At 42.3% G+C, this 13,391-nt stretch overlaps 1 protein-coding gene across 1 annotated transcript in view; it reads left to right on the top strand.

The window, feature by feature from the left end:
* Positions 1-13,391, top strand: part of LOC134223663 (tubulin beta-3 chain) — a 120,896-nt gene that overhangs the window by 87,611 nt on the left and 19,894 nt on the right. Inside the window, exon 2 of the mRNA XM_062702851.1 lies at positions 11,893-12,001. Within this exon, the coding sequence (XP_062558835.1) occupies positions 11,893-12,001 (109 nt within the window). The remainder of the gene's footprint in view (positions 1-11,892; positions 12,002-13,391) is intronic.

Raw genomic sequence — 13,391 nt, forward strand, 5'->3', positions numbered from 1 at the left:
CCTTCACAATCAGTTTTTAACTCTACAGCTTGACAAAAATCTGTACATTCCGCTGATATTCCAACAGTTATAATGTTTGTTTACTGATTCTTTCGTATGCGCCTGGTTTCAGCTCGGTAGAAATGGTTGCAGGAACCAGGACGATTGACGGCCGTTGTGGGAGAATAGTTCTCTATGAAGTCAGGGAAGGAAGGGCTTCCACAGGACTGAATTCCAAAGATGTACAATTTATGAAGTTAGAAGACAGCTGATTTATTGATGGGACGACGAATACATTGGGGTTCAAAATGCACGAAAGAACACTGTACTTACCTGTAGATGGAGTTAGGGAGACTCCGTTTCCCAGCTCATACACAGGATCGGGACGTCTGCTTTACTACTGTGAGAAGAATAAGGGCTTTCTCGACACTAGTGGCAAATGTGCGTCCCAGTGTAGGTTGACTATTGCTTACTTATTCGCAGCTTTGGCAGCTAGAGGTGTGCGCCGCTGATAGTTTTTGACGTTACGCTGCCGCCGAAATTTTAACATCAACATGCTGCTTTTTAAAATTTCAGCTCATCCAGCTCGTTCCCCTTGCCATGTTTAGGAGTCTGCATTATTCATTACCGAATTATCACAATCCTGGAAGAATTCGTAGATGAAACTCTGAAAAATTTACCGAGGTAATTACGAGGAATTTGCGAGGAAACCCCGAACAATTTGTCAAGAAAATTTCGAAAAGGAAATATTGCATAATTGGCCGAGGACTTTTTAAATAATATTCCGTGGAAATTCCATAGAGCTAGCAGAGGAAATATAAAAAAATGCCGAGAGGATTGCAAAGAATTTGTCGAAGAAATCCCAAAGAATTTCAATTAATTGCAAATTATTCGGCAACTCGGCCGCACGAAAATATTTTTTTGTTGAATATCTTTGCTGTGCCTATGCACAGTACATGCTTTTAAATGGACAAATTGATATGAAATCTGCGAAAAAAAAATCCACGTGTCTTGGAGGGACTCGAACCCTCAACCTCAACTCTCTAGATAGGCGTGATAATCCCTACACAACAAGACCACCGCGGAAAAGCCATCAGAATCAGAGTACCAACATCCACCGCGATTGACTCTGTTTTGCAAAATGAATATCTTTCCGTTTCTCGATTTGTCCAATCGTGACATGTGCTTATTTGTGTTTACTTTTCCGTGTTTAATTTTCCAAAAAGCGAGAAAATTTCCCGATGATATGACGCTGGATGGTTGAGTGATAAGCGAGACTGCCCCTCTCCCAACCGGCCAGGGTTCAACCCCAGTTAGCGCCGTTGATATTTTCTAACACGAAAAATGTCTGGTCACACCTTCCCTCGGATAGGAGATAAATCCGTAGGACGATGGTGGTGTCGTCTTCCTGGCGTCGGTGGTAATCTTCAAGAAGAAAAAGAAAGACGAAAAAATTAAACAAAAACAAAATGCTGCGGAAATCTGAAGTAATTTGCCGATGAAATTTTCTAAGAATTTTTTGCAGGAATTGCGAAGAATTGCAGAAAAACTTACGAAGAAGCTACCAAAGAAATTCAAAGGAATATCCCGAGGGAGTTTGGAAGAATTTAGCCGCAGAAATTAGGAATAATATGCCGAAGTAGTTTCGAAGAATTTACCAAGGAATTCTTGGAAGAAATTTGTCAAGGTAATCCCGAAAAATTTCCCCGGTAAATTTTCGGAATGGCTTTCAGTCATCAATAATTGCGTTGACAATTTTATTTTATCGTCGACGTTTCCACATTCCCTAGGAAATTCCGAAGAATTTCCCGGAGTAAAACTGAAGAAATTGCAAATTTTTTAAGAATTTTCTGACGAAATTTCGAAGAATTTGCTGAAGATATTTTCAAGAATTGACCAAAGGGATTCAGAAGAACTATTCTAGGAAATTCGTACAAGATTTCGTTGTAATGCTAGAGAATTTGCCGAAAAAACTGTGATAAGAACTTCGAATATGCCGAGAAAATCCCGAAGATGATAAAATCTTGAGCTCCCGAATGATTTCCGAAAAAGATGCCTAAAAAGTGATGAGAAAATTATTTGAAACTTTTAGTGGAATGTCTTTCCTTGTCATAAGACGAGTTCGTACAATTACATTTAGTTCCACCACTTGATTGTACCTTAACAGATACGTATTTGAGTCCCAGCAGTAAGGCCGTCTTCAGAGTCACGTAAGGCGAGTCTCGTACGAGACACTGTCACATCTGTCACGGTACAATCAAGTGGTGGAATTGAATGAAATTGTATGAACTAGTCTTATGCCAAGTGAAACATTGAGTTTTCTTATATTTCAATAAAATAAGGATTTTTTTTATAAAACCCTGTAGATTTCACAGCAATTAGATGCAATAAATATTGCCAAGCCGGTTAAAACTATTTCTAGTCTGGCGCACCTCTAGTGGCAGCAGGACCTAAAATTTGTCTCTGTCCTGGGAGCAGAGCTGAGGATCATCCTCAGGAACTTATTGTAAACCAGTCGAAGTTTCAGTCGATGAGTTTTGTGCAACGGCGCCTGACCGACATTCCGGCAGGTTCTGGCACATAAGAAATGAACGTTTCGAACAGAAGTGGACAGTGGTTTCTACCGTGGATGTCGCTGATTGAAGCCCGGAATGTCCTCACCGACTGATAATAGTTGATTATGTTCGTCTGGTAGCTGGGAAGGCCATAATTCAAGGTCATCCGGGCCATAATTCCACAAATTGTCAAATGTCTTCCCGACATCGAGTAAGGCCATGGCGAAGGATTTTGAGACCAACTTGTTCCGTCTGAGAACGTTAATAACTCGGGTCAGTTGGTGTTCGGTTGAACTCCCGCGTCGGAAACCAAACTGTTCCTTGAGCAAGATATTGAGGTGTTCGACAGACTCAAGAAACGGGCTGTGAATTGCCACTTCGAATAGCTTGAATAACCCTTGGATAAGGCTGTAGCACGATCACTTTTGGGAGAGGAAGGATCCTTCCCAGGCATATGGAGTTTCATTTTCAGGATGGGATTCAGATAGATGTTGTTCACATGCTTGTTAATAGCTGTTCTGTGTTGACGCTGATAATGTCATGATCAGGATTGTGCGATCTATTTCAGTAACCTTCTCTTAAGGAATTATCAAGTGATTTTTAGAGCAATTGTTGACTAATGGGGTCAAAGGTGGAATGGGCTGAGATATGGATTTCAGAGTTTTGGTTTCCTGATTGGCTTAGCACAGTCTGGGAAAGTTCGAATCTTATTGGAAAAATCATCATTTCGGAGGTCCACCATTCTAGCATAGATAATTTTTGTTATGCGATTAATTGTTGCATGAACTCCGGACCGAGGGGGGAAATCCGGGCTAAGGATCTTGTAATGGCATTCCTCTATGCGCCGTTTCGATATCCGCGTCTGTTACCCAAGCTGGATATTTAGCATTCAAATTGCCGGCAATAATGCACTGACCCTGCCTCCGCGTTAGCTTGACAATGTTCCACCGAAGAGCGGCTGATGCACCATCGCCGGCTTTGACGTGAGTTGGGCAGTACTTCGTAAATTCGTAACTTCGTAACAGTACTTGGTTACTTCGCAACCGGAATGTAGTTTCTCCGGAATGTTGAGCGGATCAGATTCATCTGTTGGGACAGTTTCGTTCTCCGGCTGCCGACGGAATCCAGAAGAAGAGGCTCTTCTTTGATAGGATTCTGGTATGGTGGAAGCCTGCTGTCGGATTTCCAGAAACTCTGCTCGTTTTAGACAACGCTTGGTTTTGATCCGATGGTTTTCGCCGCAGTTGGCGCTTTTGGAGTCAACTACCTCCGTACTGTTGCGATTTTCCGTGGGATGCGGGTCTTTCTATGCACAGCGAAAATAAAACTTTTATTAATCTGATGTCCGTGTTGGGGATGCATGAGCACTGAATAAAGCATACATCTGTTATCTCTCAGCAATCAAATACACGAGCTGAGTTCAGTTTCATATACAACCTAATGGCACGTGTTATTACGAATTATATCCGAGTCTCCATAGATAAGATATAACGCTTTGCTGGATGGTTACTTACTTGATACTTGATGGGCTACAGCTCTTCGATGAACCTACGACGAATGGAGTATCCTTCTCCACTGGACTCGATCCTGGGCCAATCGCTTCCAGTCGCCCTGAACATTGAGCGCCCTCAGGTCCTCTTCAACTGCAAAAAGCCATCGTGTACGCGGGCCCTTCGGGTTCTCCACTAAATATTATCTTCGCTTGACGTTTTTCCGGCATACGAACCACGTGACCAGCCCACCGTTGTCTACCGTGTTGTATAAGCCTAATAATATCCAGCCCTTTATACACCTGGTACAACTCGTGATTCATGCGACGCCGCCAGATATCGTTCTTCTGTTTACCGCCGAGTATTGTCCGCAGCACCTTACGCTCAAACACTCCGAAAGCTCTCCGATCAGCCTATTTTAACGTCCATCTTTCATGGCCGTATAAAGCCACCGGAAGAATCAGAGTAGTATACAGCGCGAGTTTTGTTTTCGTTTGCAGACTACGGGACTTAAGCTGGTTACGAAGTCCGTAATAAACCCTGTTTGCAGCTGTAATACGCCGTTTCGCCTCGTGGGTAACATCATTATCGTACGTCACTAATGTTCCAAGATACACAAATTCTTCTACCACTTCAAATTTTTCACCATCCAGCATTATTTCGCTACCACCATCACTAATGTACCCACGTTGATTGCCAGCGACCATGTACTTTTTTTCTGGTATCAACCGTGAGTCCAATCCTCGCTGTCTCCCTCTTAAAGGCACAAAGCCTCATCCACGGCACGGCGATCAATCCCAATAATATCGATATCGTCCGCAAATCCCACGAGCATATGCGATCTTGCGATAATGGTACCGCTTCTTTGCACACCAGCTTTCCTAATCGCTCCCTCGAGCGCTATATTGAACAGTAGATTCAACCCTTACACTTGATTTCGATCCGTTCAACGTTACATGAATCAGCCGTATAAGTTTCGTCGGAAAACCATGTTCAAGCATAATTTGCCATAGTTCATTCCGTTTCACTGAAATCAATAAACAGATGATGTGTCTGCCAGTTGTACTCCCGGAATTTATCAAGGATTTGTCTCAGGGTAAACATTTGATCTGTCGTTGATCGGCCCTCACGAAAACCTGCTTGGTATTCGCCGACGAAGGACTCTACAAGCGGTCTCAATCTGTTGAACAGAATACGGGACATAATTTTGTACGCCGAATTAAGGAGAGTTATTCCTCGGTAATTGGCGCACTCCAGTCTGTGCCCTTTCTTAAAAAGAGGGCATATGAGGCCGTCCAACCAGCTAGCAGGCATTTCCTCGTCTTCCCATATTTTCGACATAATATGGTGCAGAACTTCATAAAGCTTCTCACTGCCATGTTTGAGAAGTTCAGCCGGGAGCTGGTCCTTCCCCGCAGCCTTTTTGTTTTGCAGCTCTTTAACAGATTTTTTAACCTCATCTAGTATAGGTGACTCCACAGCTTGTCCATCGTCGTTAATATTTATTCTGTTCACTGATGCGCCGTCACTTCCTCTATTTAACAAAGTCTCGAAGTGTTGCTCCCACCTGGCAGATAGGTAATTCGGTCTTATCTGTCAGCAAATTCCCTTGTTGGTCGTTGCACATGACGGGAGATGGCGCTGTCTTTCTCCGCACGCCATTGACAGACTAATAAAACCTCCGCATATCGTTCTGCTCCATTTTTTCCTGTGCCTCACTAATAACTTGTTCTTCGTACTATTTTTTCTTCCTGCGGTGGGTTCGTTTTTCGGCTGCTCTTGCTTCCATGTATTTATTATTTAATCAGACTAAGGCCGAAGTGGCCTGTGCGGTATATAAGAGTATTCTCCATTCGGCTCGGTCCATGGCTACACGTCGCCAACCACGCAGTCTACGGAGGGTCCGCAAGTCATCTTCCACCTGATCGATCCACCTTGCCCGCTGCGCACCTCGCCTTCTTGTTCCCGTCGGATCGTTGTCGAGAACCATTTTCACCGGATTACTGTCCGACATTCTGGCTACGTGCCCGGCCCACCGCAGTCTTCCGATTTTCGCGGTGTGAACGATGGATGGTTCTCCCAACAGCTGATGCAATTCGTGGTTCATTCGCCTCCTCCACGTACCGTCCGCCATCTGCACCCCACCATAGATGGTACGCAGCACTTTCCTTTCGAAAACTCCAAGTGCGCGTTGGTCCTCCACGAGCATCGTCCAGGTCTCGTGTCCGTAGAGGACTACCGGTCTAATTAGCGTTTTGTAGATTGTCAGTTTGGTACGGCGGCGAACTCTATTCGATCGGAGCGTCTTGCGGAGTCCAAAGTACGTACGATTTCCAGCCACTATGCGTCTCCGAATTTCTCTGCTGGTGTCATTTTCGGCAGTCACCAGTGAGCCCAAGTACACAAATTCTTCTACCACCTCGATTTCGTCACTTGCTTCCATGTACCGATCTCTATTCGATCGGGTACCTGACACCAACATCCGGCTTCTGGCAACGTTCTTCTCGTCTGTCACTCTCTGACACTCCACATCAAACCAACCCGTCTTGGGCCGCCTCTGTACAGCGCCTACCACTTCTCGTGCTGTTGTGCTCACCGCTCCATGGATCGACTCCCATAGATCGCTGATGTTGTCCTTAACGTTGATTGCACTTATCCGTTCGTCGAGCTTCTGGCGGTACTCAGCCGATTCTCCTTCCACCGACAATCGCTGGATATTGTAAAGCATCGTTCGCTGTGATCTTTCGTCCGATACAGTTGACAACCGTGATCGAATTTTACTGACAACGAGGTAGTGATCAGAGTCAATGCTCGGACCTCTGAATGTCCGCACATCGATAACATCCGAGAAATTGCGCCCATCTACCAGAACATGGTCTATCTGGTTGCAAGTTTCACCATTTGGGTGTCTCCATGTGTGCTTTCGGGTGTTCTTTCGTGCAAAGTATGTGCTACTGATGACCATCCCTCTGGCAGCAGCAAAATTTACTAGCCGTAGGCCGTTGTCATTGGTAGCGGAGTGAAGGCTCTCCCTACCGATTATGGGATGGAAAAAGTCCTCTCTACCGACTTGAGCGTTAGCGTCTCCGATAACAATTTTCACTTCATGCTTTGGGCACTCTCCATAGGCTTTATCAAGACATTCATAAAACGTGTCCTTCACGTCATCGGATTTATCGTTTGTCGGTGCGTAAACGTTGATTAGGCTGTAATTGAATAATTTGCCCCGTATCCTCAACACACAAATTCGTTCGCTAATCGCTAATTCGCTAATTCGATAATTCCACCGCATCACTCGTTTCATATGCTTGCCCATCACTACGAAACCAACTCCATGCTCTGCTTTTCTGCCGCCGCTGTGATAGATGTTATATTTTTTTAATGCAGTGTTGGCTGTGGGGTCCACGCTTGGGTCCACGGCTCGGAATTCATGATCTCAGGATCTGGGCCATCAAACTTCTTGAATAGCGGCCACGTTCACTCCAACATTCTGCTATTCGCGAGCCAGAAGACTCACTCGTCCAGGTTCATTTAGGGTCTTAACATTCCAGGTACCAAGTTTCCAATCATAGTCCAATCATGTTGCCGGGTCGGTTGCCAAAAATAACGTTCTCTTTTTCTTATATCTCCATTTTTCGTGGTATTTGAGAGGCTTCAGTAAGCTACCTTACCGGGGCCGCGTTACATATATCTCGCTGGTGAGGCTGCCACCTTAGGTACAGGTGACGCGATACAGCATTTCGTTAATCAGCCGTTGGGTACCAGGCAGACACTGTTTGAGCCACACCTCCTGGTGAACAGCCGCTCGAGGCGTACCTTCTCACTCTAGCTGATGTCAGAAGGACAACAGGGCCCAGGCTGCATTACCATACACCACCCTAGGCTGCCGGTCTTTTGTCATCGGACGACCCGTGGAAGCGGGGAATAGGTACTTGTGGGGACCAGAGCTCTGTTGGGTGCTCCTTCCTTGATGTCAACCCACCATTTTGCTGGAAGGTTAACATTTCCAATTTAGCGATTGGTTGTTTCAAAACTCGTTAAATTTTAGGTTGGACGGAATAACGACTGTGGTTTAGAGTATTTTAAATGCTCATCCAAGTGTTCGTTAAATTCGACAAAGGACGTCTGCAAATCTGGGATAAAAAATCTCCATCAAATAAATCGTGGCCATGGGAACATTGAGTATATCATTCCTTAAAAATGTTGCCTATATGTGATTCTTAAGTGGATCACTAAACTAACATGCAAATTAAGAATAGGCGTTAATAATCTATCTCGCAACAAATTGATTTTTTGCACAAGACAGGTATCCAGTAAATACGAACGATAGCTTTTTAGGCGTTCGGATATCTTTCCAAAATTGCAAATTTACGGTCCATTTAAAACGGTTGCGAATGTTAGTTTTGCATGTCATAACCGACCTGATCCCATTATCGGTTAACGATAATCAAAAAGAAGCTCCGCCTTTGATTAGATATCGTTGCTGGTAAATTGACGGGCGTGTTAGTTAAAAGCCTCCCCAAGATTGACACGATCTGTGACAGCATATGACGGCTCAGAGTGGAACAGGAAACGTCTTTTGATGACTTGTTTATCCCCACTCATAAGAGCAATCGATCGTATACCTACGCACATCGCAAACATTTCGCCCCAACAACGAGTTGGGCAGGCTTGAAGAAGACTGCAACTTTGTCGGTCGGGTATAAGGTTTCCCCCTTTCGTATGCAAAGCGTTGCGTACAGCTGGTGGATGGACTCCACTTGGTCCAGGATGCAATCGCATCGTGCGGGAAGGTTCTTTTCCGAGCATGACAGCAGCACACTTTGACATCGATCGGATCGGACCATGGCGAAGATCGCTAGTCGTTGGCGCGATGCACCCAAGTACTTGTTTCGTCAGCCGCCAGACCGACGCAGAACTTCGAAGGGATAAATCACACTAAACCCAGCGCGACGTGCAATGGGCACCATAAATTATAAAGTTCTATTAATAAACGTGTCATTTGTTATTTCTTAGCAGGAGTGTGTTGACGTTGTAGTGCAGTTGCGGGACTTTCACCGCGCTGACGGGGTCGGAGATTGGACGCACTCCGCCCTAATGGAGTGCATCCATCTTTTGAGTTTTCCACTTTTTAGCGACGACGTCGTCGTTGTCGCCGTTTTGCGGAGAGCTTCTTCAAAATCTGTCAAACAATGTTTGGCACTGTGGCTCGGCAAGATGCGCGGTATTTGGCCACTCGCCTGAGGTGAATGACCATTAGCCGGGCACGTTTTCCACCACGCGGTTGTCTCCACGCTCGATGAGAACTTTTTCAATCTTGATTCCGTTAGAACAACAACCGAACGTCCCATAAACAGTGGTGTTACCGGCGACGACCGGCTAGTAGATTAAACTAATTATTAGTTTTATTCGGATGGGCAACCGGCGTCGTCCGTCGCCACTGTGCTGTCACGAACAAGATGCAGATAATGCTCTCGATTGGAGAGACTCGAATTGGATTCGATTTCGGACAGTCGAAGCACACTAATTTGGTCCAATTCAACGGTGATTGACGTTTTTCTTCTTCTGTGCACTGGCGGTACATTCGCGGTCATTAGTTCCAAAAGCAGACCCATTTGGAGCAATTATCAATGCGTGACGACTTTGATGATGACCGAAGTGACACAATGGGTATGGTGAATAATCAGGTCTTCAACGGTGGATGAAGTAAAGATCACACGCTTGTTAGAAATGTGTCTTCAGCTATCCGTGCGTTTATTCTACAGCATGGCCATGGTATGAGGAGAGTATTATTGAAATTAAGGTTTAATTTGAATAATTTGCAATCATCACAGCACAGTGGTACTACGAAGTTGGCAACGGAAAGCAACGTGATGATAAATTGGTCATTTTGCATATTTCGTCTCAACTTTATGGAATTAATTTCACCAATTTTATTTTGATTATTCATATCTACTGCCGGCATTTTTTTTGCTAGTCCCTGTAGTGTGCTCTAATCAGGGTGGGATAGGATTTGATATGTCCTAAATAAAAATACTGATTTTCCCTTATAATTAGGTTAGCAATATGTAAAAAATCGATGTTCAAACATGGTGTCAACCCTGAAATGAAAGATATATGTCTGGATGATTTTTGTAGAACAAACCGAATTTCAAAAATCGTTTGTCGGCCAGATCAATTTTTGTGCTTTTTATAAAACATCAAATATTGGGTCCATCCACAATTTTTATCTTCGTTTATATTTTTTATTTTTCTGTGGATCTTTGCATATTCTCCATGAATTAGTTTTTGGTATTATGCGCTTTTACAGTCTGCAGAACTTTTTAAATATCGAAAAGAACACATTTTTTGACTAATTTTTGAAGTTATTTCATCCTCACACAAAAAATTTTTTTCGTTCAGACTGAAAGAGCTATTTATGTATTTTCATAAAAAGATCAAGAAATGTTGTTCTTGAGATATGCAGTTCTAGTAAATAGTCAAAAGTTTCAGTACTTTTTCGTTATAATTTCATCAAGATTCGCCAATATTTTAATTCAAATTAAAAACAATTCAGAAGCAAATAAAGTTGTAGGTAACATTGATGGAATACCGAATTACAGGATTTGGTCATATGGATGGAGCCAGTTATAAAATGATATCACACAACAGTTAATATGTAGTAAGATACAAATACATCAGGTTTACATGATCTCTTTATTAGTTTTGTTTCAATCATAGGATACTTTTCACGGTACAGAAGCATGCTCAGACCGTATATAAACGTTCAGTTTGAATGTCATGTCGTCACATTCTTCGAACAAGCTGAACTGAGACGATGTTTACGGAACTGAACGTTTATACGTTAGCCTGCCTTGTGATTTCGTATCCTATAATAAAGAGATCATCATGATTATTTGTATATTACTACATATTAACTGTTGGGTGTGATATCATTTTATAACTGGCTCCATCCATATACTCCGACCAAATCCTGTAATTCAGGTAACCAACTCCATAAAAAAGCAATGTTACCTACAAAATATTCCCATTTATTTGCTTCTGAATTGTTTTTAATTTGAATTAAAATATTGGCGCAATCTTGATGAAATTATAACATGTAAAGAAAAAGTACCGAACTTGTACACTTTTTGACTATTTACTAGAACTGCAAATATCTCAACCCCAGAACAACATTTCTTGGATCTTTTTTTATGAAAATACCCTTATAAATAGCTCTTTTTCTAGTATGTATTTTTTCTGAACGAAAAAAAAAATTTTTTGGAGGATGAAATAACTTCGAAAATTAGTCAAAAATGTGTTCTTTTCGATATTTAAAAAGTTCTGCAGACTGTAAAAGCGCATAATACCAAAAACTAATTCATGGAGAATATGGGCAAAGATCCACAGAAAAATAAAAAAATATAAAACGAATGGGTGACCCTTAAAAAAATTGTGGATGGACCCAATATTTGATGTTTTACCTTTAAAAAGCTCATTTTTCAAAAATTGATCTGGCGCGACCTCTAAACGATTTTTTAGAAATTCGGTTTGTTCTACAAAAATCATCCAGACAGGTATATCTTTCATTTCAGGGTTGAGCACCATGACTTTTCGAACATCGATTTTTTTTGGGACACCCTAGCCAGCAATTAATCAATTACGGATATCTGCAACGGCACATTATTAGCTATCTAGCAAAAAAATCGTTCTCTCTTTCGTGCAGTTTGCTTTGATAATATGATCGACTCAGAACTTTTCTAGAGCTAGAGCCAGTTAGAGTTTTAGTCTAAAAATCATACTATTCGCTAATTCCTACTTTCCATTACATCACCAGCAAAATGCTCCATATTCTGATCAATTATGTTCCTTTCCTTTTCGATTTTCAGTTCTGGGAAATCATTTCCGAGGAGCATGGGATCGACGCAACCGGTATCTACCACGGGGAATCAGACCTGCAACTAGAACGTGTCAGCGTATACTACAATGAAGCATCAGGTAAGAAACAAAACAGGTTGCATAAACTATATATCCGATCCGATCCATCGGATTCGCACTGAAAAGCCCGATACGATCAATGTGTCGAACATGGCTACAACTAACTGTGCGAATCTATGCTACCGCATCTACACGGTACATGATCGCAAACATCTCCTGTTCGTTGGTTCAATGTTCCGTCGTGAGCTTTCGCCGGTGTTTTTCACTGTCCCCTGCCACTTCGTGGCTAATGTACTGTTATTGTCGGCGTAGCACCAAATTAGAATTTGAAAGTCGGGACTTCCGAACCAAACTTTCTTCCAAAGTTTTATCTATCAAACTGATTGATGCGTTGTTTAGCGCATCTTTAGGCGAATCCAGCGTACTACTTCCGAAATTGTGTAAGTTGCCTGTATCAAGAGAAAATTCAACCTCGATATAAAAAGCGTACTAAGATTGTTCCGGATAGACACTGGCGGAGTTAAGGTGGGGCACATGGCCCACCAAATCAAATATTTTACTGAAATTTAATCATATCTGAAGAGAAGATTATTTTGAGCTTTTAGTTGAACGTCTACACTTGTCATAAAATGAGTTTGTAGGAACCCATTCCCAGAATCAACTGAGATAGTACAAACTCGTAGGGGAACTGTTCCGTTTTCCATCTCACTGAACATATATTCATCTCATCACAAAACAGAGAAATACAGCACCAATCTTGTCGCTTCTTTTTGCTAACATGTGTGCTCACTGCTGAACAAAATCACAAAAATTAAAAACAAATCAAATTCTTTTTCACTGCTTTGTTTTTGATGGGATGGACATGGGAGCTATGATATGAAGTGCCGAACCGTTCCCCTAATTACATCTGCCAAAAAATTTCAAGGGAGTTCTTTTAAATAATTTCCGAAGGATTCCTGAAAGAATTTCTGAAGAAATTCCCAAGTGGAATTTCAAAGAAATTCCAAGAATTTCTTACTAGTGTTTTGAAAGGAACTTTCTGAGGAGCACTTACTGGAAGCATTTGTTTGAGAGTATCCTTCAATAATTGTAGATTCAATTGCTTAGAACAACTGGAGGAGTTCTTAATTCAATTTATGCAGGAAATGTTAAGGCAATTCACAAAGGTATTCATAAAGAAACTCATAAAAAGAATTATCCTTAACCGATTCAATACGGATGGGTCATATATGACGAAAATCAGCTGTCAAAAATCAGTTTTAAGAGATAGAGTCTTGCTTTCTTAAGCAAAAATGTTCAAAATTAACAGCTCCATCCAGGAAAAATATTGCACAGGTCAGGTTACGGGGACTACGACGATCTAGAGCAACAAAACTATCCTTGAGTTGTAATTTCGATGTTCTTAAGGTCACTTCTCACGAAATCCAAGTTTTTGCTCGCGTTTTCGGGG

The sequence above is a fragment of the Armigeres subalbatus genome, chromosome 3 (assembly GCF_024139115.2).
Source record: "Armigeres subalbatus isolate Guangzhou_Male chromosome 3, GZ_Asu_2, whole genome shotgun sequence".
NCBI classification, from domain to species: Eukaryota; Metazoa; Arthropoda; class Insecta; order Diptera; family Culicidae; genus Armigeres; species Armigeres subalbatus.